At 36.1% G+C, this 27,017-nt stretch overlaps 1 protein-coding gene across 3 annotated transcripts in view; it reads right to left on the reverse strand.

Moving 5' to 3' along the window:
* ulk1b (unc-51 like autophagy activating kinase 1) overlaps nucleotides 1-20,053 on the reverse strand; it is a 22,934-nt gene extending 2,881 nt beyond the window's left edge. The window contains exons 1-25 of one of the 3 annotated variants that reach the window (XM_016548268.1): nucleotides 19,415-20,053; nucleotides 18,950-19,042; nucleotides 18,816-18,857; nucleotides 15,182-15,214; nucleotides 14,686-14,722; nucleotides 13,093-13,266; nucleotides 12,604-12,677; nucleotides 12,420-12,521; nucleotides 12,201-12,259; nucleotides 12,021-12,103; nucleotides 11,833-11,883; nucleotides 10,551-10,639; nucleotides 9,517-9,685; nucleotides 9,321-9,381; nucleotides 8,404-8,493; nucleotides 7,408-7,539; nucleotides 4,292-4,434; nucleotides 4,078-4,155; nucleotides 3,640-3,869; nucleotides 2,516-2,658; nucleotides 2,101-2,216; nucleotides 1,684-1,806; nucleotides 1,431-1,603; nucleotides 1,161-1,339; nucleotides 836-954 (exon numbers count right to left, since the gene is read on the reverse strand). In XM_016548268.1, the coding sequence (XP_016403754.1) occupies nucleotides 836-954; nucleotides 1,161-1,339; nucleotides 1,431-1,603; nucleotides 1,684-1,806; nucleotides 2,101-2,216; nucleotides 2,516-2,658; nucleotides 3,640-3,869; nucleotides 4,078-4,155; nucleotides 4,292-4,434; nucleotides 7,408-7,539; nucleotides 8,404-8,493; nucleotides 9,321-9,381; nucleotides 9,517-9,685; nucleotides 10,551-10,639; nucleotides 11,833-11,883; nucleotides 12,021-12,103; nucleotides 12,201-12,259; nucleotides 12,420-12,521; nucleotides 12,604-12,677; nucleotides 13,093-13,266; nucleotides 14,686-14,722; nucleotides 15,182-15,214; nucleotides 18,816-18,857; nucleotides 18,950-19,042; nucleotides 19,415-19,504 (2,683 nt within the window). In that variant the 5' untranslated portion in view covers nucleotides 19,505-20,053. Of the gene's footprint in view, nucleotides 1-835; nucleotides 955-1,160; nucleotides 1,340-1,430; nucleotides 1,604-1,683; nucleotides 1,807-2,100; nucleotides 2,217-2,515; nucleotides 2,659-3,639; nucleotides 3,870-4,077; nucleotides 4,156-4,291; nucleotides 4,435-7,407; nucleotides 7,543-8,403; nucleotides 8,494-9,320; nucleotides 9,382-9,516; nucleotides 9,686-10,550; nucleotides 10,640-11,832; nucleotides 11,884-12,020; nucleotides 12,104-12,200; nucleotides 12,260-12,419; nucleotides 12,522-12,603; nucleotides 12,678-13,092; nucleotides 13,267-14,685; nucleotides 14,723-15,181; nucleotides 15,215-18,815; nucleotides 18,858-18,949; nucleotides 19,043-19,414 lie in introns of all 3 variants that reach the window. The other 2 variants (XM_016548267.1, XM_016548265.1) reach the window with 2 other exon arrangements.
* Nucleotides 20,054-27,017: the final 6,964 nt, after the last annotated feature.

Consider the following 27,017-nt stretch of genomic DNA (forward strand, 5'->3'; position numbering starts at 1 on the left):
CACTCAGTCACGCCATCATCAAACTACGCCTTTGTTTCTTTGTTTGTTTTGAATACGCGCCCTCTAGTGGCAAAAAAGTACATATTGTGCCTTTAAGTGAATCATAGCTATAATGTAAAAAATTTTATAATGTAAAATAATATATATAATAATGTAAAATTAAAATATAAACACATTAGATAAACACTTACTAAAAACAGATGAAATATTTTATTTGTTTACCTGCATGTCATGTGAACATTAACTGATATCAGAGAACCGTTAACATGCAAATGTGTTGCAAATTATTTAAATATTAACTAAAAACCTCAGAGAGTACTTCAAGTAAATATTTTAGGTTAAAGAGGTTAAGCTGACAAAAAAGTTTGAGAATCCTTGTCCTACACCCTCAAATGACTATATTTAAATATTTTGTAATAAACATCATATTTATTGTTTTACTTAAATTTCTTAAATATATTACATTGTACTTGTATTAAATGAATTATCATCAAGAGTTTTATGAAAAAAATATAAAATAAAAAAATATTTTGATTTGAATGATTTTATAATAATATTTTTTAAATGATTTTATAATAATAAAATAAAAACAATAATAGTATAAATATAATAATGAATTAAATCGTATATATTTAATTATTATAAAATCATTATTATATTATAAATTACTATATAATTACTATATTTATTTATTTTTAATTTAGAATAAAGAAACATTTTTCAATTAATTTTTAATGCCTGTTGAGAAAATAGATGGGAACTACGCTTAAAAAGTGGATGGTAACTGTTGTGCTTTACTATCATGGTGAGAAGAAAGTGTGTCTGTACTGCTGACCTTGTTTGACGGTGGTTGAGGGGTAGAGTTTTCCCTGCTTGATGCCTTCCATGGCTGTGTGTAGTGAAGATGACAGAAGCTCTGCAATCTTCATGTAAAGCACCAACTGCTCAGCATAACTGACACAAAATAAATGCACACGTATTTAACACCACTCAACACAGAACCTGACTATAGACCTTTTAATTTCTGTTTTAGTGGACTTTAAAGTTACAGGTTATTATATACAACACTAATGACACTGTCCTGCTGTCAACATGTATATATTAAACAGCAACTGTGATCCTTTGCTAGAGAGATTAGCGATGAGCAGATGTCTCCTCACCTCCACTCTCGACTCAGAGAGCTGATCTGGTCGGCAACCAAGCTCTGCTGCTGGAGCAGGCTGGTGGAAGAGAGGTCGGCCTGGGCAGCCTCTCCACCCCGGGCTCCTGCCACCTCCACCACACAGCGAGAGAAGTCCAGCATGAACCGGAGCCTGTGCAGAGTCTCTGTGTGTTCCTGCTGTGGTGGAGAGAGAAGTGTGGCATTAGACTCAAACATAAACTTGCTAACATAACTCGATCAAAAAGTAATGCAGCAATTTGGTGCTTACCTCCATTAGGGTCTCCTCTGGTAGTTCAGGGGCTTCAAAAGTCACAGCTGAGATGGGGTTAGTGAAACCATAGCGGGGACTTGAGGACCCCTCGTAGCCGTCCATGCAAATGCCCGTTTGTGGGTAGCGGCTGGTGAGGGACCCTACTGGACTAATGGAGCTTGAAGAGCCTGCTGTGAGACACCGATGGGTTCAGGTCAGTGCTACCTAGAAGGATCCATGTTAATAATAATAATAATAATAAATAATTCACCTGAGAACTTCCTTGAGCGAGAACTCTGAGGAGGTGTTCCTCCACTGGGAGGAGAACCCACGGTGAACACCACTCGAGCAGGGCTACCTGAGCCCACCACGAAGCCTCCGCCACTAGGTGGCGCTGTGAGCAGAAAAACAAGAGTTTGTGATATGAAAACTGTATATAACTTAACATTAAAAATAACATTTTTAAATAACAACTGCTTTCAACATCGATAATAATAAGAAATGTTTATTGAGCACCAAATCAGAAAGAATCTGAAGAATCATGTGACACTGAAGACTGAAGTAACGGCTGACAAAAAAATCAGCTTTGAAATTTATTTCTGTGATCATATTCTAAAATATATTAAAATAATAATAAAAAGTTACTTAATACATTGATAAAATTAATACAATTGTCAAATGAACTCACCTGTGATGTCTATGGCTCTGTCAGAATTGAGATTCTCCATGCTGCCTCTTTCTCCTCTCTGCCCTCCAAACGCTGCCATCAGCAACACATCAGATAGGCGGCCTACACTCTGAGACCTGCCCCGACAAGGAAAAGAGTGAAGAAGATTATAAAAGAGAAAGCAAAAGAGGAGAAAAAATAAAAGCAACAAGGAATGCAAAGGACAGGGGTGGTTGTATCAGCTTGAATCCCGGGTTCTGTTTCAAAACTAGGAGAACTGACTAGCTTTTTGAAGAGTGTCATTGTAACTTAAGAGGTTCTTAAGTTTGTTCACAAAGAGGTTAATTTTGTTCACAGTGCTGCCCATGTAGACAGCGAGACAGATTACTAGGGTTTGAAGAGGAGCAAAAAATCCATCCAATTCTTCTTCTCATACCTCCCAAAGCCTTTCTTCTCTTCGGGCTGGTAGGCAGGTGACAAACTAGCCTCTCCCTGAGCTGGTCTGAGGCCCTGGTGGGTCAGAAATGTGACCATGTTTGGGGAACTCGGGGGCTTGGGATACTCAAATGGTGGCATGGCCTGGGATGGAGAAAGGAGAAGATATTTTTACATTATTTGTTTGCATTTATCAGACAGTACTCACACCAGCGTTAAAAAAATTCAAGATTTTTTTTTTTTTTAAAGAAATAAGTACTTTTATTCAGCAAGAATGCACTACATTTGTCAAAAATGGCACTAAAGACATTTATGTTATGAGAGATTTTAATGTCAAATAAATACTGTTTTTGAACTGTCTATTCAAAGAAGCTTTGCCATCACAGGAATAAATGACATTTTAAAATATATTTTAAAAAGAAAACAATAATTTCACAATATTACTGTTTTTACTGTATTTTTCATCAAATAAATGCAGCCTTTGGCCCCGCTCAGACAGAACGCGTTTTTCAGGTATGAGGCACACTGCCTTTTTTTTGGTTGATTTTAGAAAAAAAAGAGCAGTGCCCTGCTGTTTTTTATGTTGCTAGGCAACCACTGAATCACCTGTCCTGTCAGTGTAGCGCGAGCACTCTTTGGTTTGCTGTTAAACTGTCATATTAGCAGAAACTTAAAAAAAAATTTACAAGCAAAGGGCGCTTGGTCTGATCTTGATGGAAAGCCACGACAAGTTTCTCCTCCATCATTGCAGTGTCCAAGCAACTGCAAACTTTCGTCAGCACAGCGGAAGGCCCGCTCTCCATTCATTCGATTGGACAAGGGAAAAAAAACGCGAATGATGTCGGGCGCTTTTCTGCTTAGAGTTGCTTTTTTTTTTTAACTTTGGGCGCTCAGAGCACTCCTGCAAAAACGCGAGGCGCCCGGGGCGCATAAGCAGCGCGCAAAACACTCACTGCCAATAGAAAACAATTTTAAAAAGGCGCCTCTCACTGCAAAAAATGCGTTCTGTCTGATTGGGGCTTTAGTGAGCATAAGAGACTTCTTTTGAAAACATTAAAAAATCTTACCAACCAGAGTTTAGACTGAGAGCTCATGAACATACAAACAGGCAGAATGAAATCTTACTCTGGAAGGAGAACCCAGGATGGTTGGTAGGGGGTTGCGTTGCATAAGTTCACTGAGCCTGGGTGAGGAGTGCAGGGTCCTAAAGGGCATCACGTTTCCCTGAGGGGCCACCACCGGGTCTGAATGCTGCTTTCTGATCTTCTGCCTGCACCCACCAGCCGCCTCCAGCAAACAGGGGGCGCTGTTGAGCCGAGTGCCCAGACCGTGCTGCTGTGGCCGAGCCTTGGTTTCTAACCAGATACAGACAGGAAGAGTGCAAGAGGAATCTAAATAAAAACTAATGCATAACATTCACAATCTGGGAAAAGAGGAAAGCAATTGTTTCCCAACTTTCTTGGCATGCAACATTTACAAAAGAGAAAGTAATTGGGCTATGAAATACTGATATCCCATAAAAAAAAAAAAAACAGTATGGAAACAGAGGAAGAATGATTTTACCTCCACCCCGAGAGCCCCTGTGACTCATTTCTGCACTCGCTGGGCAAACTTGGCCTGGTAACTCAGGAATTGTGCCCACTTTTGAGACAAAAGCAAAGCAGAGAAGGAGAGAGAGAGAGAGCCAGAGAGTTCATTTAGAAACACAAGGGTTCTTCAATCATCTTTAGCTACAGTGACATGACTAAGGATTTGGGCAAAAGAAAGCGGCACTCACCCTGTGGAGAGAGCTGGAAGGGTTTCGCGCCTCCTGTAGACAGCCTGCGGGAAGTGAGAGCAGAACCAGACTGAGGAGGAGAAGGCCCTGTCCTTCCACAGGCCAGAAAACTCCCGCTACCATACCTCTGGACCGTGCCAGACCTGCGAAAGAAAAAAAGACAGAAGGAAGGTAAGAAAAATGAAAGAAAATAAAATTAATAAATGCCCTTTAAATTCCAATTGAACTGAATAAAAATTAAATAAAAATTTAGATACAAAATTCAAATTTGAATTTATGTAAATTGAAATTCAAAGAAATTCATGTACTGCTTTATTTGTAATTTTTAATAATACTTTTATTTTTTCTGTATGAATTACCCCTGAACATGTTATTATACAAAAAAAGAGTATTTTCAGAAAATTTTATTTAATTATGTTTAATAAATTAACTTCCATTTTATAGACCATGTTAGAACAATAATTTCCCAAATTATTTACTTAATTTGAATTATTCGATTATTTTGTGTAAATGTTCATTTTTATAAAGTGAAAACAATGTGTCACACATTTTGTGGTGCCGTTTGGCTTTAAAAGATTAAAAGTTCTGATGGCTTAAATAACAGCACTGAACTTGAAGAACATCAAATTTAGAGAAGTTTAGAAAAATCTTATCAGTCGAGAAAAATATTATTTTACATATGAGAGGATACGTCTGGGTGATATGGCCAAAAAATATCACGATAAAAATTTTTCATATCAGTCGATATTAATAATTATCACGATATATTTCTTTCAAGATTAAAGGCATTGAAAGTTGTAGAAACCAGACCATCAATTGTGGTTTTAAACTACTCTTAATGGTCAGAACATGACAAACGCTTCATGTTTTTGAATTCTTTACACTTTTCCAGTCACTTTTCCTTAACAAATAAATATCTTAATAGAAAAATTTATTTCTTAGTTTCTGCTTGTTCTACTGAGTGATATTGTTTCAAATCATGAAACAGGTTTGTGTTGCCTGAATTGATGATGCATATCTTCAACACAGTTTGCAGTGCAGGCTGCAATATTAATAACATTACATTTTTTTGTCTCTTAGAAATGCACATTTGACATAAGCTTGTTACATCCTTGCGTTGTGTTAATGTCTGTTTTTTTATTCTTTCCCAGAGTCTCTTCTTTTTTACTTCCACTTTCCTAGTTACGTCCCATTGGCCACTCACAGTTGCGATGCAGATGTAAATTTATGTTTACTATCAAAAACGGTAACATTTGCAAAAATTGTTACAACCTCATTTTAATATGGTGAAATGTAATTATGCTGACCGTTTTATTAAAATTAGTCACTGGTCTTCCATAGTAGCATACATTTAGATCATGATAACCACAGTTAAAATCACACATATAGCACCTCAATACCATGGTAAAAATGTAACATGGTTTATAGTCTAAATACATTTATTATATATGCACTAACGCCATAGCTTAATCACAAAAAATACTGTAATTATATTCCATTACTCATTTAATACGTCTACATTAAAGTGCCCCTATTATGCCATTTTTAAGGTTGCTAATATTGTTTTATGAGTCTCCTAAAACAGGTTTACATGCATGCAAGGTCAAAAAACACGTTAGTTTTCTCAAAAAATAGATTTAATTTTACCTCATTTCAAAATGATTCGTAAACGACTCGTGCGAAGCTGTTCAAAGAATTAGTCTCTCTAAACCCCTCCTTTCCGTGAGCCCTCACTGCTGTGATTGGTCCGATGGCGCAGTCCTTTGTGATTGGTCCAGAGCCATAGAGACATTGGCTCTGGATTGGTCTACCTCGTACAGCGCGTGTCGGAAATGAAACGCCCATTTCCATGACAGAATGACAGCCCTGGAGACTTGTCAATACATAGAAAAGATGGTATCGATTGTACCTAACCAATTCGAGCCAGAGTCTGATGATGAAACGGTTGAAGTGGCTGATCGACAAGAGACTGATTCGCAAGCACAACTGGAGCAGGACGTTTCTCAGTGGGAAGTGTCAAGTGTTAACAAGTTTGTGGTAATTATAAGATGTGATAAAACAAATTTACTCTCACAGCGTAGGATACAGCGTCTTCTCGACATGATGTTAACCACATGGAAATTTTACTGTTTGTGGGTGGGCAAGTTGGCGACGAAGAACGTGGGCAGACATTATGCGAATGTGTTACGTCGTGACGTAGAGCCGTAACAGAATAAGATTCGAATTCCTGACGACTCGTTTAGGTGATTGCGAGCCGACTCTTTTTTTTTTGATAGATAATAACTTTATTTATCGTGCACTGTCGGCTTCACAACTTTGCAGATATCCAGGGTAAATGATGGCGATTTGTGGATTGAAAAGTCTTCTGACTGTATCGTTGCTCACAGTGTTTCTCCTGTTTGTCAGCACTATTTTATACGCCTTAAAACTAGTTTAAATCACAGAGTCACTTGTGTTGTTCACTGAATTCAAGCACTTCACACTGGATCTCACAGCGCTGTTTAGTGCTTGCGTGACTGACATTTATCAGCGAGTAAACGCATCTGCTCTAGTGAGCTCGCGCTGCGCTGCTGTTTGACTGTTTGTCAGCACTATTTTATACGCTTTTATACGCCTACAAGTCACTTGTGTTGTTCACTGAATTCAAGCACTTCACACTGGATCTCACAGCGCTGTTTAGTGCTTGCGTGACTGACATTTATCAGCGAGTAAACGCATCTGCTCTAGTGAGCTCGCGCTGCGCTGCTGTTTGAACTTTGAGCGGAAAAAATGCTCCGTGTGGCTTGGTTCAAATGAGTAGCGCTGTTTCGTCCAGCTTTTGGCGCATGAACTTTATAACGAACTCCTGTTATCGTTTTGAGGAAAATTATATTGTGATAGTTATCGTTTTATCACCCAGCCATATGAAAGCATAATTAATGATGCAATTATTTAGGTTTTGCTGCAAAACTTTGTCTCTGTTGTTTAAATGTGTTGACCTTCTTTGAATTAAAATTCAGTAAATGTCTCTTCCAAATCAAATTCATATTCAACTTCCTGTGGAGCATGGCCAAGTGAATTAAAATGCCAATTCTTGAATTTCAAGGAGGAAATATTAAGAATGTGCTTTCACTCACTGTGGAGAGCCCTCTTGACCTGGGAACTGGAGGTTTTGCTCCATGCGCTGGTAGTTGTGAATCTGTGTGGGGACTGGAATGGGTACAGACTGCCCATAGTTGCCATAGTTACTCCCAGAAAACTCACTCGGCCTGCTGAGAATGAGGCGGAAATAAAAAGTAGAGGGAGAGTCAAAGATATGGAGCGAATGAACAAATAGAGAGAGACAGACAGGAAAAAAAGAGAAAACATAAAAGAACAAACATCAGTATCTTTCAGCACCCGATCGATAAAATAAAAACATTTCAAATCTCACAGGACATTTCTGGATAGGAACTATGAAACAGGCAGAGGCAGAGGCTGAGAGTGCTCTATGACTGCCTGTTGTGTGTGGCTGTGGGTTTCATGGGCCGTATTTAATAATGAAGGAGAACAGGACAATCTGTGCCCATCAAAGATGCAATCCTCGTGCCAATCTAGGACTCATTTCCCTTGTGGCAAAGGCTCTGAACTTCAATTACCCAGAAACCAAAGCGTGAAAAGATTAGCCCTTGCTAGACAGGAAAAGTAATTCTCTGTCTTGTTGCTACATGTAGAAAATTGTGACCTTGGCCCATGACTCATTGTGAAAATGGCCCATGGTTTATACTCATAACTTGCATGTAGGGATGTGCAAAATAAAACATATTTTCAAAACGCACCGGCAGGTTCACTGAATCTTTCAACACACTAAATCAAGCACCAGCACAAAAATAAACAAACAAATAAAAATAAGTATATATTTATAGAAATAGATACAAATAAATAAAAACGTAAATTAAAATAAATATAAATAAAATAATAATAAATAAATTAAATTAAATAAATACATACATACATATAAAATAAAATAAATAATTCCATGACCTGTCAACTATCATGACTCATCTCTATCTGCTTGCAAGAAAACAGCTGAAATGCCCCGACATGAAAAGGTCATTTTTTAGTGCCGTACATTCATCCGGCTGTGTTCTTACCCGCTGGGTCCTGGAGAGCTGCTGTAGGAGGGAGAGCGTGGCGGGGTTTTTCCTTGACTGCACTGACCTCCAGACGCCGGAAGAGAACTCCTAAAGCAGGACAGAGATGGAGAACGTTAGCAGTGATTCATGCCAAACGATACTCTGGAATATGTTAGCACGGTTAACTAGTGAGGGAAATTTACCCCATTTAACCATATCAAACTGAAATTGTAATTATGCAAGCTGTAAAGAGCATACAGCCTTCACAACCAACCATAAAAGACTGTGCCAAGAGCAGTTTCTTATTTTATATATTACCAAGTCGAGGTCAGTAAGATTTTTATTTATATTTATATATATATATATATACATATATATACACACACACATATATATTTTTTTTTGCAAAGAAATGTATTCTTTTATTCAGCAAAGATTAAATTAATCAAAAGTGATTTATAAATGTTATGAAAGATTTTTATTTAAAATAAATACTGTTCTTTTGAACTTTCATCAAAGAATCCTGAAAAAATGCGGTTAACACAAAAATATTAATCAGCACAACTGTTTTCAGAATTGATAATAATAATGTTTTTGAGAACCAAATGAGCATATTAAAATGATTTCTGGAGAATCATGTTGCAAGCCTGGTTCAAACTTGCATCAGCTACATGAGCACCACAGCACCAGTGCAATTTGTAGGCATTATTAGAGTTAACAGAGTTAACATTTATGAAATTGGCATTTGTATTAAAATGTCTGTCCCTAGGATTCAAACCCATAACCTTGCCATTGCTATTGTTATAATAAACTTGGTTTTGATTTGTATGCAAATGACAGATTAACTTTTATAGTCAAGCAGGAAACAGATTTTTTTATTGTCTGTAAACAGTTCAGTTTTTTTTTTTCTGTAAACAGTTAAAGTGAGCTCTTACCCACTATACATCAAACTGTCTTGGAGAACCTTTCCTGTTGGCATGTCACAAGTAAGCTCACCTAAAAAGACAGACAGAGGGAAAAAAGATGACAAATACCCAGCATTCCACTTTAACAGGACAGTCACAATGTTTTTAAATGAGGAGAAGGAAAGGCAATAAAATAGCTGGCAGGACAAAGTTCTTGCAGGCTTACTGGGGAAATGTGCTGGAACCATGACAAAATCATCAGTGTCACAGGACGAGTTCTTGCTACTGCTGCCACCTCCGCCACCTCCCGAGTCCTTCAGCAGGTATCCTGGAGAATCCTGGGTAGGGGAGGCTAACGCCTTTGCACGGACCTGTTGGATCTCTGCAAGGGATTGCTACAAAATATAAAAGAGGATGAGTCCTGAGAGTTACGTAGTCCTGAATCATTAATATCCAGTCCTGCTAAAACTTTTATAAAGAAATAAAAGTTCATAAAAATACATAAAATACATACATAAAAAATGTTTGTGCCCTGATAAAGACATTTGACACCGCAGATATTTACAAAAATATAAATATTATACTACATTTGATGAAATATACTTAAATATCATGTATTCTTCTTCAGGGATTTTTTTTTTAAAGCAATTAATACTTAAATTGATAATAACGGACATGAACACTTAAATTCTTACAAAAAAAAAAAAAATCAATTTCAAATAAATGCTGTTCTTTTGAACTTTCTATTTATCTAAAAATTCTGGAAAAAAATGTATCATGGTTTCCACAAAAATATTAAGCAAAATTTTTTAAATTGTAATAATATTTCACAATATTGTTGTTTTACTGTATGTTTGATCAAATAAATGCAGCCTTGGTGAGATTTATTTAAAAACAACATTAAAAAAATCTTTCCTGACCCTAAACTTTTGAACAGTAGTAATGGAAATGTGACAGTATGATTTCTTTGCTTCTGAAGCACTGACCTTTATACTGCATTCTGATACCATGAGACCCATAAAAACCACAAAATACAGAGCTGATTAACATGTGGCTCCTACCACTGATAAGTTTTTCAAGCCACCATAAAATGTTAAGAAAGTGCATCTTTGTTCGAGAAGGCAGCTGGCTGCTGTGCTTATTTATCTTCATGTCTGTGACAAACTCCTGACTCTCCAACACTTATTTGTGCAACTGACACAATGAGCCACCATTGATTTTACAAAAGAGTTACTTGGACATGAACAGACACACACTTACAGGAGGAGAGGCCAGGTGTGAAGTAGACGAACTGCTGCATGAGCTTGCAGAGGCTGAGTTGGGTAAGCAAGTCACAGTCACTGGAGCAGCTGTGAAGAATACACAGACACGCACACATAATATACTTTAAAACGGATGGTACTTTCCATATATACAGTACACTATGATGTCCGATGACTTTAAGTGGATCTTCTCAACCCTATCCTACAATTACAATCATATAAAGTCATAATTTCGACATCTACTTAGTTTATATTCAAATCATTGCAGTAAAAACTAACAAGACCTCATTTTAATTAAAGCTGCAGTCCGTAACTTTTTTTGGTTAAAAATTATCCAAAATCAATATTTGAGTAAGTACATAACCAGCCAGTGTTCAAAACTATCGCCTTACTTTAGCCCGATTCACAACGGTTAGCTTATAATAATGTTTTCTAATTTGAGTGGTACGGGTAGGTTTTCAAGGGAAATTCGAGCACAGTCGGTGCACACTCTTCAGGCTGGTGAGGAGAGCTTTCAGTGTGAGTATTATCACATAAAAGCATTACTTGGCATGTCGACCAGATTAGCATGCTAAACTACGTTATTATACTAACATATTTTACAGTTAATCTGACTTCTGAAGAGTCACATTACATAGAATGGCAACTGATTAGCATGTTAAAAAATTACCATGCTATACTAAGTTTCATTTATATAGAGCAAAGGGTTCAAACGTCATAACCGTTTGAAAAGTGAATTTTTAAACTGGTGGTGGCGCTATAGAGTTGGTCCTAGGGGCCCCAAAGTTGGTCATTTCACTATTAATGGCCATCACTACAAGGGTGCCACATTTCATAATTTTCCTACAAACGGTTCATAGGGCTGCCATAGACTCCCATTGGGGAAAAATAATAAGAAGGAGACAACTAACGGATACAATAGAGGCAGCAGCACCTTCGGTGCTTAGCCTTTAAAAATGATTCAACAATATTTATCTTTATTTTATGTCGTAATTGTTATAACTATTTTTTAATATATATTGATTATATTTCTTATTATATTATATTTGGTCAATTTAATTTTGATTTTATTTAATATTTATTGATAGAACAGAATCAGGGTATTAAACCAAATTTCAGTAGCAAGAATGCAAACCTGATAGAAAATAAAACAGCTTGAATATATTAATTATAATAATTATTATTATTATTATGACACTAAACATTTTCTGAAGATTAAGCATTACTGACAATTTAAAATGAGTCAAAACATTGTTTTAAATGGCAGTGTAATAACTCACACTTCTTCATAGAGGAGCTTGCCTCCAAGAAAGGGTGTCTGAAGAATTCATCTACAAAAACACAAAGATTTCCCAATCAGCTTAAGAAGATTGCACAATGAATTAATGAAAGTCATTGCCAAAACTAAACTTATAAATAACAAACATTGCCTCATCATCTAGTGGGCATAGACACTCAGGATACTAACCAAAGTCCATACGGTCTTCATGGTTCCTCTGCAGGAGGCCAAACAGCAGGTGTCTGAGATGGCTGGAAGTTTCTCTGGGAATGCTGTAGAGAGAGAGAGAGGGGGAAAGAGAGGGACTTTTACACATGGTTTAGCAGAACAGTATCATTAGCTATCAGAGTCAATAAGAGATGCACTTACTTTGGGCTAAGAGTTTTATTTTTCTCATAAAACAATCGGAGGTCCTGGGGACTGCTTGCCTGATGGATGGACAATCATAACTAAATTAGCATTGCACAAATATAAAAAATAATTTATATAAATTTTACTCTATTTTTCCTAATTGCATCATATCTCGCACTTGAAAATGACAACTATATAATTAACTCGAAGTGCATCTGCTCACAGAATGGTACGCACCTGAAATGGAGCCTTCCCAGTCAGGCACTGAAACACAATGGTCCCTATACTCCACAGGTCCGCCTTGGCGTCATAGTTCTGTGACATGATAACCTCAGGTGCCTGGTGAATGGCATTTCAGAGTTATTATTACAATGATGCATATGTATGCGTAAAGTCTGAGAAGAAAATGTACAATTCATACCATGTACATGGGGGACCCACAGAGTGTGGCGGCCATCATGTTGTTCTGGAGGTACCGTGCGAAGCCAAAGTCAGCTGAGGAGATCAAAATAAGATCTTAGAATCTGTGCTGGTGAAGCAATGCACTCTGGGTAAAGGCAAATCAAGTTTAGATAAAAGAGAACACTGATAAATCATTAAATAGACTTTACAAAGAGTGGTTTTAGAAGTCAATATATTGTTTTATTACAGTGATTTATTTTCATATCACTGAACATAATTTTATCACTGGCCTAAAGCTATTCAATTTGCAGTCAAGTTCGTCAATCTATCTGAGATAGATTTAGAGGCCATTTAAAGTAAAATCCTCAAGCATAACACAAACAAAAGGTTAAAAACAAGGCTTGATCTGCAAACGCCAGACCTCCTTGAGGAATCTAGAGTTTCTAATGCTTTGAAAGCCGAGGATGTAAAAACAATACAACAGATGCAAAAACACTGGCACACACACCTATCTTGATGCAGGTGTTGTTGGAGTGGGACTTTCGGCCTGCAGGATGGGACAACAGGATGTTCTGGGGTTTCAGGTCTCTGTGGATGATCCCTTTGGCCTGAAGGACCCTCATGGCCCCTGCGATCTGTTGCAGGAATACTCGGATGGTGTCTTCACTTAAAGTGCCCTTAGCTAAAACAGCATTAGAGTAAAGATGATTTCACTGGAGCTGGGCAATATACAGCTATCACATGTTTAAAATATATTTATGAAGATTTTGCTGGTGATCTAAACAATTACCATATACATATAAATACTTACAATAAAATAATTTCCATTAACATAGTGGTACACATAAATGAAAATGATTAAATGTCATTTTTAGGTTTAATGAAAAACACTGTGGGAAATAAAACTACTATTCAAAAATTTAAAAAATAAATTCATTACTAATAATTCATTCATCATTACTCCAGTCTTCAGTGTCATGTGATCCTTCAGACACCATTCTAATATGCTGATTTGATGCTCAAAAAACATTTATTATTATTAAATGCTGAAAACAGTTGTGCTGCTTCATATTTTTGGGGAAACTGTGATACATTTTTTTTCTATTGATGGTATGAACAGAAAGTTCAAAATAACAGCATTTGTTTGAAATATATAAATCTTTTGTAACATTATAAAATGTCTTTACTGTCACTTTTGATCAATTTAATTTAATATATCCTTGCTGAATAAAAGTATTAATTTCTTTTAAAAAATCTTGTTGATCCCCAGACTTTTGTATGGTAGTGTATCTTAACATTTAACTAGATTAATGAATTTATGTCTTGCATTAAAAAGTCAATCTCATTCACAAAAATGCATTAACATTTATACATTAATAAACATAAATAGCATACCATCAAAAAACTAAAAAATACTGAGATAAAGAGTTCTATTATATCACCTGGCCTTGACTCCACACTGTTTATGCTATATACAGTCCAACTATACAGTCTATATACAATGTAACAACTTGGAACCAGATTTTACAGGCAAATTAAAATGCAAATTCAACATGCAATCCTTCCACAGTGCAATGCATATCAACTAAGACAGCACCGCATAGTAATTGTATATAAATTCAAATGGGTTACTACAAATTACATATACAAGCAAAGCAATATGCTGCTTTAGTGATTCACCTATTTTTTTCCTCTCATGTCAAAATTCCATAAGAACAAAAATTCTTGTGTTTGGATTTTTCAGAGCAGCTACTTCCTCTGAAAACAAGCTCCAAGTTAGAGCTTCCTCAGACCCGCTTTAAACAAAACACACGTACACAAACACACACCCTTCTGGCCTAACTTCCTGAGTTCGGCTTTGCATGCTTTTGAAAAACTGATATCACTTTTTTCATCACGCAAACCCTACACAATTATCTAATTATCTTCACAACCCTACACTGTCAAAGCGGAATTTATTCCAATCAAACACAAATTATGTATTTATTAAGAGCGAACACATCATTTAATAAAGGAGGCTGGTGTGCTGAGAATCTACAGCAAAAAAACAACTAAAAAACAAAATGAGGTCAAAGCATGATAAATGAAATGTCCCACTTACAGTGCAAGTAGTCAGCCAGATCTCCCCCATTGCAGTACTGCAGTTAAAGAAAGAACATTTATCTTTTTATTATGAATAAGAGCACCACACAATGCTGTATGACAAAACCTGCATCTGAATGGGGCTTAGTTCACTGCATGGAGAGAGACAATTCAGATGCATATTAAAACGAGTCACTCAGAAAAGATGGGCCTTTATTTTCCTTTGTGCACCACTGATGGGCTTCCCAGTGGCCCCATTGCCTTTCCATGGAGCTTTTCTGAGAACTGACATGGTGGTGTGGCATCTGCAGGAAGTTGAGTTTCATAGCAATTGGAAAAACTTTACAAATCCTCACTGTGTCACACAAAACAACCTGAATTCAGGTCTGTTTCTGTCTAAGGATGTTGTGCAGCTGTCTTCCATTGGCCCCAGGACATGGCTAATTGCAGGCATTACCAGGTACAAGACAGACAAGATCAACAACAAAAGACATTGGGAAAACAGGCCCACTTACCTCCATCACTAGGTACACAGAGCTTGCTGTTTCCTAGAAAATACACGAGTAATTAGATTCAGCACTGGGACAGAAAGGTGGCCGAGACAGTAAATTAATTCATTTTCTTTAATATATATATATTCAAAGGATCTGTGCATAACATATCATGCTGAGACTTGTGTGGGAACATGTTTACTGAGGGCACTGGAACCAGTGTTAACAGCTTATTTGTGTGTATTGTAAATGCGGTGGGCTGACACTAATCCACATATGGCGTGAGTGTGTTTTCTCTGCACTGGGTCATAATGGGCTAATAAAGGCCAGTGGGAGGGCAAAGGTCACAGGCTTCATTAGCATTGTACGTTTTCAAAGTTCTATGGTGTGACAGATTTCTATTCAAGGCAGCCATAGTGCACACCATTGAACCTTAATCAAACAAGAGAGTACAGATACTGCTGATAACATGAAATGTGAGAGGCGCTAACCACGATGCTAGCGTGTTTTAGTGCATGCTGTGTGGTTAAAACGAGTTTTCTGCTAAAATTAAACACCGAGTTGAGTAGAGGTTAACCAATACAACATTATAATTCTATGTTATTTTGCTAGAAAAATTAGAGATTGAAAGATTTTTTTTTTTTTTAAATAAGACAAAAAACTAAAATCAATACTTTTGGCAAATTAATTTAATTTGCAACAAATTAATTTAGTCATCACAATATTATAATGTACATATCATATTCATTTTTGAGATTTGGTCTCTTTAAGATTTCATATTTGTGTTATGAAATAATTTGAAAGATTAGATCAAAGATTAAGTTTTAGATGACAAGCAAAGGTAATCTGAATGTAAAAAATAAATAAGCATGCACAATTTTATTTATGTATAATTAATTTTATGTTATGATATTTTTATTGTAAAACAATCTATTGTAAACGATTGTAAAATGCATTATAAATTTGATAAATATATGCTAAAAAATAAATACATCTCTCTTCTGTGTAACACATTTTTCAAACTATCTTCTTTTCCACAGAAGAAAGAAAGCCATACAGGTTTGGAACGAATAAATGATAACACTTTTTAATTTTTGGTGAAGCATGATACCAATAAAAATTAAATCATAAAAATGTTGTTTTAGATAATGCTTTTGAAACTGTTGCTCCTTATATAGACAACTACTAAGCAGCAATGTCAGTCAATAGGCTTTAGGGCAATGATTAACATATATAAACACACACACTAGATATTAGAACAGAACTGTCCTCAAAAAAAACAAATGCATGATATCTTCTTAAAACCATGCCAAATGGCCAAAGCACTAAATATTCAACTATCCAGACAATCGGTATCAGAGAGGACAGGTTGCGTTTGCTATCAGGTCAGCTTTTGTGGCCCCATAATCCTGTTATTTTTCCCTGAGGCCTATAGAAAAAATACAGAGTAGCCCATTTAGAATGACCTTATCACTTAGCAACAGATGACCTCCCCCTTTCTGGTGTCTGCCTCAACCAATCAGCCAAATCAACTGATCCGTGACTGGCATATGCTGCTGACTCAGCGTTGCCAAAGTTTTACTTTCTGCAACTGAAGATAGACTCTCGCCGGCTGTCAGTCAGACTGAAACTACGCCAAACATCGCTGTTTAAATGACAACTAGCGCTTGAACGAGCTTGGCTATTCAGTTGGGAAAATCCAACAGGCTCAACATCACTCACAGACAACTTGGTGCCTAGATGATTGATGTTCATGTGGGTGATAAAGTGAGCTTTGCTTATGAACACAGCAGACCCGTGAGATTTGCTAATGTTGAATTTAACCACAGAGGCAGTGGAGACCCTACTAAACTGGTTCTGTAGAGGACATTTTGTTATTTTTTACACGATTGCTTTGTTGCTCAGCCCATTTCAAACGCAACCCTTATATTTTGAACTTGATAGTTGACCTAAAATGTTACTGAACCTGTTGAGAACCCATTTTTACACCCAGTTATCTGTACATTTTTAAAAATAAAGGTTGCAAAAGGGGATTTTTACAGTGATGCCATAGAAGAACCATTTTTGGTTCCCCAAAGAACCTTTCAGTGAACAGTTCTTAAAAGAACCAGCTTTTTTCTTAGTGTGAAGAACATTTTAAAAATCTAAAGAACCTTTTTTAATGGGAAGTTTCCATGGATGTTAAAGTTTTCTTTATGGAACCATAGATGCCAATAAAGAACTTTAATTTTTATGAGTAATTATGTTTCTAACTAAATGGCCCTGATGCACTAAAAAAAGCTCTGCTCAAAAGCTTGTTTCTGTGTTTGAAAGGAAAAGATGCCCAGATTAACTCTCGCAAGGTTCATCCTGCACAAACAAGCACAAGTTTGTCACATGTGGCAAGGAGCCAAGCAGCTCACAGACTCTTCCCTTCAGGGTAGTGCAAGAACTACTTGAACTTTAATGGCATTCAATTCACAGACAGTCAACACCACAGCAGAAAGTGATGTGACTATCCAGGAGATGTGAGAAGAGGTCAGATCAGAGAAGCATGTGGTGGAAATGTGCCGAGACACTTGAGCTGTACCTCTTGCAAGCAACAACAGAGTCTAAGCCTTCTTTCACATGAATGAAGTGGAGACAAAAGCAACATCAAATCTCAGTGTAAACTGTAAATGCTAACCAAAAAAAGTACAACTGTACTATGTAAACCACATGGATATGGCAATCGTTCAGTAACATGGTATAAACAAAATATAGCCCTTTAAAAATTTAATCAATTAAATAAAATACAGGCAATTTTTTTAAACTTCAGCTTATTAGAAATTTATTTTTTGAAATAAATTATAATAATTTAAAAAATCAACTAATAATATTTATAAATTATTTGTCCATAACTTTTTAAAATTAACTATAGCCAAACAAATGATTATGGACATCAGTTCAGCAGTCAGTAACAAACATTGTATTAAAGAAGACATATCGAAGCATTTACAACTGGTTAGAGGTACAAGTTGCATGTCTATTGTATTCCCACTGGCTTTTACTTGCAAAAGTAAAACACGGCTGACACATTAACCTCACGATGACCCCAAGGCAGAGCAAATACAGAGTGTTTGAAAAATGCGTCAACACTTCAATGAAACCATTTCACCAGTCTGGATACACAGGTTTCACTTGCACAGTTGCAAGAAAGGCTTTTTCTAAGTGCCAACGAACTCTGAATGCCGAATCGAGTGAGTAAACAATATATTTTCCTGCTATTAAAAAAAAAAGTTTGCATCTTATACTGTATATTTTTTATGTTCTCAGCATTACACAATAATATAAACATTGTAATCTTTAGGTCTTAATATATAATAAGATGTAAATGTGTAACCAAGACTCCAATACCCACAATGCCCTGCAACAGAGCTATTAAAAACAAGCGCACATGTCGTGTCAATAGAAGAACATGTGACTGTTTTTAACCAATCAATGCAAAGGAAGCCACGATACAGCCTTGGGGATAGTAAAACATAAATTTGAAAATTTTTAGCCCATGATAACTAGTAAAATATTTGTAAATACTATTTGAAGGAGTCAAGTTGTAACAAAACCAATTTCACTAGACGACTGCATTGAAAACTGTCCATCCAAATATCTGCAGAGTAATTTCATGGACAAATCAACTTACCTGGAAGTCAAGTAATGCAACAATGTTCTCATGTTTCAGTTCCTAAAGAAAACAAATGAGAATTAATTTGCACACAAGTGTTTTATTATTATGTTCTGGAAATGCAATGCACTGCCAATACAACCAAAACGTACCTTTAATATCTTGATCTCTTTCCCCAGAAGAGTCTGAGATTTGGCCAAATTCTTCTTGTTTATGCATTTGACTGCAACTTCCCAATCATGCTTCTGAAAAGTTAAATGATTTTAGCTGTTAACCATAATCATCTTGTAGTCTATATTGCATTAAACATATCTGACCATAGACATGCCCGTGCATGTCTATTGTCAGATCTATTGTTTCACGCTCTCTGATCTCTAAAAATGAAAATGATACATTTAAAGCTTGAGAATGTATATGTAATGGGTTTTAATGCATTCCATATCTCCCTATAATACTACTGGACATTTAATCTCTTATTCTAGCCTCCATCTGTTGTGCTCGAGGCCTTTAAGGTGGTATGTCAGTTCTGCAACCAGTATTTATATATAATACACAATGACACCACTGCATGCAGATGGAAATGATGCAATATACATTTTTAAATTATATTTTCTCACCTCTCGATGCCTGCCTTTGAATACCACAGCGAAGGCACCGTGTCCTATAAGGTCCTTCCTACTGAACTCGAATTTCCCGACAGTCTCCATCTCCCACCTGATCCCAAATATTGCAGCTTGACTATTTATGTGAAATAAAGCTGGCCCACAAATATCCTCTTTCTGCTTCCCTCTTCTGCTCTGTCTGGACGAGGCTGTTGGAAAGTTGAACCCCACTTCTGCGTGCCATGGGCAGCCTTTCCATACAAATACTCCTCTCCTCTTTCATGATATCCTGGAGGTGAAGAGATCTACTCCTTGTAATTATGACAGTTCCCCATGTCGGCAAACCGCTTGTCGTAACTGGTAAATAAATAAAATCGAGCTACGCTAAAAATATACCACCTTAAAACGCTAGCGATGGGTTTGTTTGTGTAACGTTACATCCGATGTTGTCAGCTCTGCTAATATCCTCGCGTTCGTGTTCGGGGTCAATTCGTACATCAGGCTCGCGATTGTATGTAACACGGTTGTCTTTTCACCAAATATCCCTGAGATATCTGAAAAGCTCGATCAAGATTTGTCTAATGTCTATTCGTCTCAACAAAGACCTCAATTCAGTCGAGGTCTGCAGCGCTGCGCATGCGCGCTAGCGTTTCACCCAGGCTCGGTGTTTACGTCGAGGGAGCGCTGTCACGCTCGCGTCACACTATCACGAAAATAAACAAAGCAAACTAACCTGAAATCAAGTATCATGAATGAGATGGAAATTACGGAGATAATTTTGTATTTGTATTAACACGTAGACTGCAAGACAATCGGGTTGTTCTGCCAATGGGTTTACTGTTGAAATTCAGGACTTCGGCATTATACTGCATTCACTTCAACAGTAAATTAGCTACTGTAACACTTTAGCAATTTTATTTTTTTTTACTGAAAACAACAACAAAACTGAAAACAACTCAAATTGACAGTAACACTGTAAAGAGTTTCTACACAAAGACACAGCAAAAATACTGTGATAACAGCAAAACTGCAAAGAAAACAAGCAAATAGCAGTTCAAGCTTGTGTATATATATTTTTTAAATACTTAATTCGAAACTTTGGAAATATTTTAATAATCATCTTTTCGAAGTGCATGTAGGTATGTAGGTAGAATAGAGTAGGTGTCATCAAGTGGAGTAGTTTGGAATAGCAAAATTATTGGCCAGACTGAACTTTTTTGTTTGAATTGTTTGAGGCAAAATATCCGACAAATAATAGCACACAAGTGTAGACAGGCAGGAAAAGTAGAAAAAATAGCTGTTGCTACTTTATTTAGATTTTAAACTTTTTAGTGTATAAAATTTAAAGTGGAGTTTTAAAAGTTTAAAATAATTTTATTAATCAATACTTTTGTCTAATTTTCCAGTAAAAAATCAAATAAAAATGTATATATATATATAGAGAGAGAGAGAGAGAGAGAGAGATTGCTACTTTATTTAGATTTTAAACTTTTTAGTGTATAAAATTTAAAGTGGAGTTTTAAAAGTTTAAAATAATTTTATTAATCAATACTTTTGTCTAATTTTCCAGTAAAAAATAAAATAAAAATGTATATATATATATATATATATAGAGAGAGAGAGAGAGAGATCCTTAAAGCAAGATGAATAAAATAGGTTTATAAAATGTTTGCAAAAACTTGTCCTATCCGTTCATTTTCTAGATCACAAACTGACTTTTTAAGCTTATATACTCATAAGAGCATCGTTTTGATCTTCACATAAATTCCAGGGGGTGGGCAGTGTTTCTATGTGAATCTGAAATTTGGTGAAAATTTCATACAGCCTGTTTATTGAATACTTTTGGAAATTTTAGGAAGAAGCTAGCCTCTTAAAACAAGCAGCTGAAAGAAATGACCTTCCTCATTTTTTACTGTACCTGCAATGCAAGAGAGCCGTGCGTTCACCGCAAATAACACGGAAACTGAATACATAGTTTAAGTTTTTGCTTCATTAGAAAGTAAATGTCTCATAGCAAGTATACAATATGACATGAAAGCAAAGTGCAATATTATCTTCAGGGTTTGTTAATGAAATCAAAATGAAACACTATACAGTTTAAATGCATTACGTACCATGTATTTGTACACAGTACCATGGTAATGCCATATTTGTTTGGACATTTAGCATGGTACTACCTTGGTATTCTTTGAAGCACCTTGGAGTACCATGTAAATACCATAGTATACACTACCATTCAAAATTTTAAAGAATTTAATACTTTTATTCAGCATAGATAGCACAGCCAGAACATGGGTGTTAAAGTGTTTTAAATTCTACCACAAGAGGGCGCTGCAGGCTTGCAGAAGGCTCTGAGCCTTGGGGACAACAGCTTCTTCAATGCATAAGCATAGTTTGGCAGCTGGAATTGGTCTGGGGACGAGTCATTTGAAAGATCCAGCTGAGAACATTTAGCATTGTGACCCATTTCAACAAGGTTACTAATAATACTTCCATGTTTGCATCTGATATGCTTGGCTCTTGCTCTGCATGGAGTGGAAAGGCAGGTGCTGACACAAGATAGCAAAAGCCATCAAATTGCTTTTATGCTGGTTCTTTTCACTCTTGTTGCTCCTGAAGTCAACAACTGCCCTGTTTGTTCACATTTAGGGATTCAGTCCAGTCAAATTGTTTGTACTCAAAGGTATTTCATGATCAGTCACTTTGCACCAGAGAAAAGGGCTTCAACTAAACATGACGGGAAATTACGTTTGGAGATAAATTGATGTTATAGATGCCAGATCTCTCATGTGTCAATGAGGCTAGCAGGCAGAGCTGTAGGAACGTAATGTTGTAGATGTACTGTGGAGATCAAAGTGCTGACAACTTGAAAGACCTCTGAGCAGTAAATCCATAGTGTTCACATGAGACACCTGTCAGCTCATCAAATGGAACTGCGGATGAGCTTATCTCGTGACAAACAAACCATCACTCACACAGCCAATGAGCCTTTTGGTGTAAGAGCCAAAAGGTTATCAGAAACTGTCAGTTGAGAACTGAGAAATGCAGGTGGGTGACTCTTCATGACCGCCTGCTGAAACGGTCTATAATCACCACTATCAATACCAGCACAAACCCTGAGCTCTGTGTGCACTTGGCTTGCCGTATACGGTGGCTTTGTGAATTGCATTGGCCCAGAAGGGAATGGATTGGTTCTGCCTGAACCATCTGGTGAATTCCCCTGTTGTGGCTCTGTCCAAAACCCCACAGCACAAGTGAGGAACGAGCGACACTCTTACTGCTCGTAATTGTCATACTGTGTGTTCAAAACACCCTGAGTCTATGCCTACAACCACTGGAGGAATGAGTAAGAGGGGGCTGGTGTTGCTTTGGCAGAGAGATTTATATTTTATTGTGTAATAAGATGAGACATGCTTCGATATCAGGGTTGTGCGCCATTCAGAACTGAATTAGAAATGCCTTTTAAATTGAACTGAAGCAGAATTAAAATGAATTCAAATACAAAAAAGGATCAAAAAACCTTTTTGATTAGATAGATAGATAGATAGATAAACACCCTATCTGAAAGCAATAGATAGATAGATAGATAGATAGATAGATAGATAAACACCCTATCTGAAAGCAATAGATAGATAGATAGATAGACACCCAATAGATAGATAGATAGATAGATAAACACCCAATAGATAGATAGATAGATAGATAGATAGATAGATAGATAGATAAACACCCTATCTGAAAGCAATAGATAGATAGATAGATAGACACCCAATAGATAGGTAGATAGATAGATAGATAAACACTCTATCTGAAAGCAATAGATAGATTGATACATAGATAGATAGATAAACACCCAATAGATAGATAGATAGATAGATAAACACCCAATAGATAGACAGATAGATAGATAGATAAACACCCAATAGATAGATAGATAGATAGATAGATAAACACTCTATCTGAAAGCAATAGATAGATAGATAGATAGATAGATAGATAGATAGATAGATAAACACCCTATCTGAAAGCAATAGATAGATAGATAGATAGACAGACCATAAAACACCCTATCTGAAAGCAATAGATAGATAGATAGATAGATAGATAGATAGATAGATAAACATCCTATCTGAAAGTAACAGACAGACAGATAGATAGATTTTTTCACCTTTAAAGAAAGCGGTAAACCTATTGAAATTTCAGTCGGTACTTCACAGGATCCCAGCACATAGTCCCTGAGCTGATGTAGTTTCAGTCACTGGAACATGACCACTCTGCTTACCTACGGGCACTGACGGTCTCCAGGCAGCCGGGTAATTAGCAGCACTGGAACATTTGATGAAACATTTTACCGCTCAAAGTATTTCTGTTATCGGCATCGGAAGGTAACTAGCACATTATTCAGTCATTGGTTTTACTTTCAGCACTTTTTAAAACATCTTGATCTTCGTATCTGCACCCCCCCCCAGCAGCTGTCATGTCTGTGGGGAAAAAGCAGCAGCGTGGAGCTCGCTTAGTCTCAGTGTGACATGAAATTACAGCACTCATCACGCAAGTTTGCTCATTCTTCTTTATTTTTCTACAAAAATATTTCACCTTATAAAAGACAGCTCAGAATGTACATTGTTTTTTTGCAACTGCCATAGAAGTTTTTACCTTAAATATATATGTATATGTATTTATATATAGTATATAAGCATTTCATTACGTATATATTCAGAGTGCACTTTCAGCAGCCCAGGATATGAGTTAAACATCCTCCCAGAATTATTTCTCATAACTCTCTCTGACGGTGGAAACTGTTGGAAAGACTGTAACGAGACAAAAATAATTGTAAATGTTCTAGCTGTGGTGATCCAGGCATTGCGAATCCAGCTTCATGCATGACCTTGATAAACTAAACAACAGTGGAGCTTCTTACAAAAAATTCAGTCGATTGCTATCATAAGTTACTGTCATTGCTTTAAAGTCTACAGCTTTTCCCATACTGCGCGGAGTGGGCTCGTTACCAAGGCGACAGTTAAATGTCCATACCCATTGTGAAATATATGCGCTGTCCTTGATTTACAGTAAGGCCGGCACAAAATAACAAAGTTAAAGCAGAATACATGTAGGATGTCTGCACATAAACAAACAGGAATATCATACCAACAGAGCTCTGGGTGCTAATACAATTGTGATTGGTGGCGTGATGTTATTTTGGCATCGCTGGGTGAATGTGGTGCACAAAACAGCGGCACGAATGCGGCTCTCACCGTCGCGTGACAGCAGCTGTCATGTCTGTGGGGAAAAAGCAGCAGCGTGGAGCTCGCTTAGTCTCAGTGTGACATGAAATTACAGCACTCATCACGCAAGTTTGCTCATTCTTCTTTATTTTTCTACAAAAATATTTCACCTTATAAAAGACAGCTCAGAATGTACATTGTTTTTTTGCAACTGCCATAGAAGTTTTTACCTTAAATATATATGTATATGTATTTATATATAGTATATAAGCATTTCATTACGTATATATTCAGAGTGCACTTTCAGCAGCCCAGGATATGAGTTAAACATCCTCCCAGAATTATTTCTCATAACTCTCTCTGACGGTGGAAACTGTTGGAAAGACTGTAACGAGACAAAAATAATTGTAAATGTTCTAGCTGTGGTGATCCAGGCATTGCGAATCCAGCTTCATGCATGACCTTGATAAACTAAACAACAGTGGAGCTTCTTACAAAAAATTCAGTCGATTGCTATCATAAGTTACTGTCATTGCTTTAGAGTGATGATTTTGTGGTGGTTATTACTAAAACAGTCAGTACTGAAGATGAGAGTAAATATAATTGCTTAGAACAAGGCAGACTAATAAGAAAAAAAAGACACTGGGAATAGTTGGATTACAATAAGGAATTACAATAAGGAACCCGTAGAATAAGTAAAGGATTACGCTTTTAGTAAGAAACGAGTCAAAAAGGTGCCAATAAAGATGAGTGACAGGATTCTTAAAGCACTTGGAGCGAGGGAAGGTTATAAGGTTGTGGCTCATGGTATCCCATGATGCCTATGAACTGCAGCCAGCCGGAAGCCCTATTCGTGAGATTTCTGCCGCCTTCCCAATATCAGCAATATTATTACTATCAGTATTATTATTATCATTATCATCACAATCATTACTATTACTGGCTCTGGATATGCCTCAGAAAGCTGGTTACTGTAATCTCTTGATATCAACATATTCTGAATCACAAAATAATTAACTGAATCTGCTAAAGAATGTTCTCATGTTTTGAATAATAATAAAAAATAATACATTTTTACTTTTTATAATAAAAATATTGATGCTTGCTTGTGCAAAACACACTGGCACGATGGGTTGCAAGGGTTCCTTATGGATGTATTCCAAGACTTTTTACAAGTCTCCGTGATAGTTTGGATCCTAAATATGGCTCATAACCCTCCTGCAGGATTTTTTCGGTTGTTTTATTGTCTGTCAGGTGAAGTCGTAGGTCTGATAAATTAACAGCACACTTCAACGAGCAGGATGATTTGAGATATCATTCATGTCTGTAGCACAAACAGTGTAAGATAAATTATGCGTAGAAGTTTAATACTTGGGTTTAAAGGAAAAGCTCACCCAAAAATGAAAATTTGCTGAAAATTTACTCACCCTCAGGCCATCCAAGATGTAAATGAGCTTGTTTCTTCATCAGAACAGATTTGGAGAAATTTAACATTACATCACTTGCTCACCAATGGATCCTCCTGCAGTGAAAGGGTGCCGTCAGAATGATAGTCCAGTCCATCATTTAACATCTTTGTTTCTTACAAACACGCAGATTTACACTTTACAAGATGTTAATTCATGGACTGGAGTCATGTAGATTAATTGTGGATTATTATAATGTTTTTTCAGATGTTTGGACTCTCATTCTGACGGCACCCATTGACTGCAGAGGATCCATTGGTGAGCAAGTGATGTAATGCTAAAGTTATACAAATCTGTTCTGATGAAGAAACAAACTCATCAACATTTTGGATAGCCTGACGGTTAATCTGCAGCAATTTTTCATTTTTCACCCTTTGATCAGCAAGCACCACTAATAATAATAATAATAATAATAATAATAGTAATAATATAGCATTCATATTTTAGAAAAAAATACACAAAATAAAAAATAAAATAAGTGAAATAAAATATTTAAAAATAAATGTTTTTTATTTGTATAACACTGTTCATAAATAAAATGATTCACAGGACACAATATAAAAGTATTTTGATAAATATATTCAAATTTAATAATTCTACAAAAATAATTAAAAACGAAACAAATAAGAAAATAAAATTGAAATGAGAATAAAATAATATTAATTATAATGTGTTATGTATTGTAATATAATATAAAATAGAAATATGTTATTAAAAAACTAAGAAGAAATGACATGAATGTACAGATAAATATGCTAAAAATTAAAGTGAAAAATTTAAAATAGGAATTATTATTAAAAAGTCAGTAAAAATAAAATAAAAAGGGAGAATATAATAATAATACTATTATTAATAATAATAATAGTAATAATAATTATAATAGAATTTCCATTTTCTAGAAAAAAACATCAACGAAAAGCATCAAAA

This window comes from Sinocyclocheilus rhinocerous, unplaced genomic scaffold (genome assembly GCF_001515625.1).
Source record: "Sinocyclocheilus rhinocerous isolate Xijiao unplaced genomic scaffold, SAMN03320098_v1.1 scaffold192, whole genome shotgun sequence".
NCBI lineage: Eukaryota > Metazoa > Chordata > Actinopteri > Cypriniformes > Cyprinidae > Sinocyclocheilus > Sinocyclocheilus rhinocerous.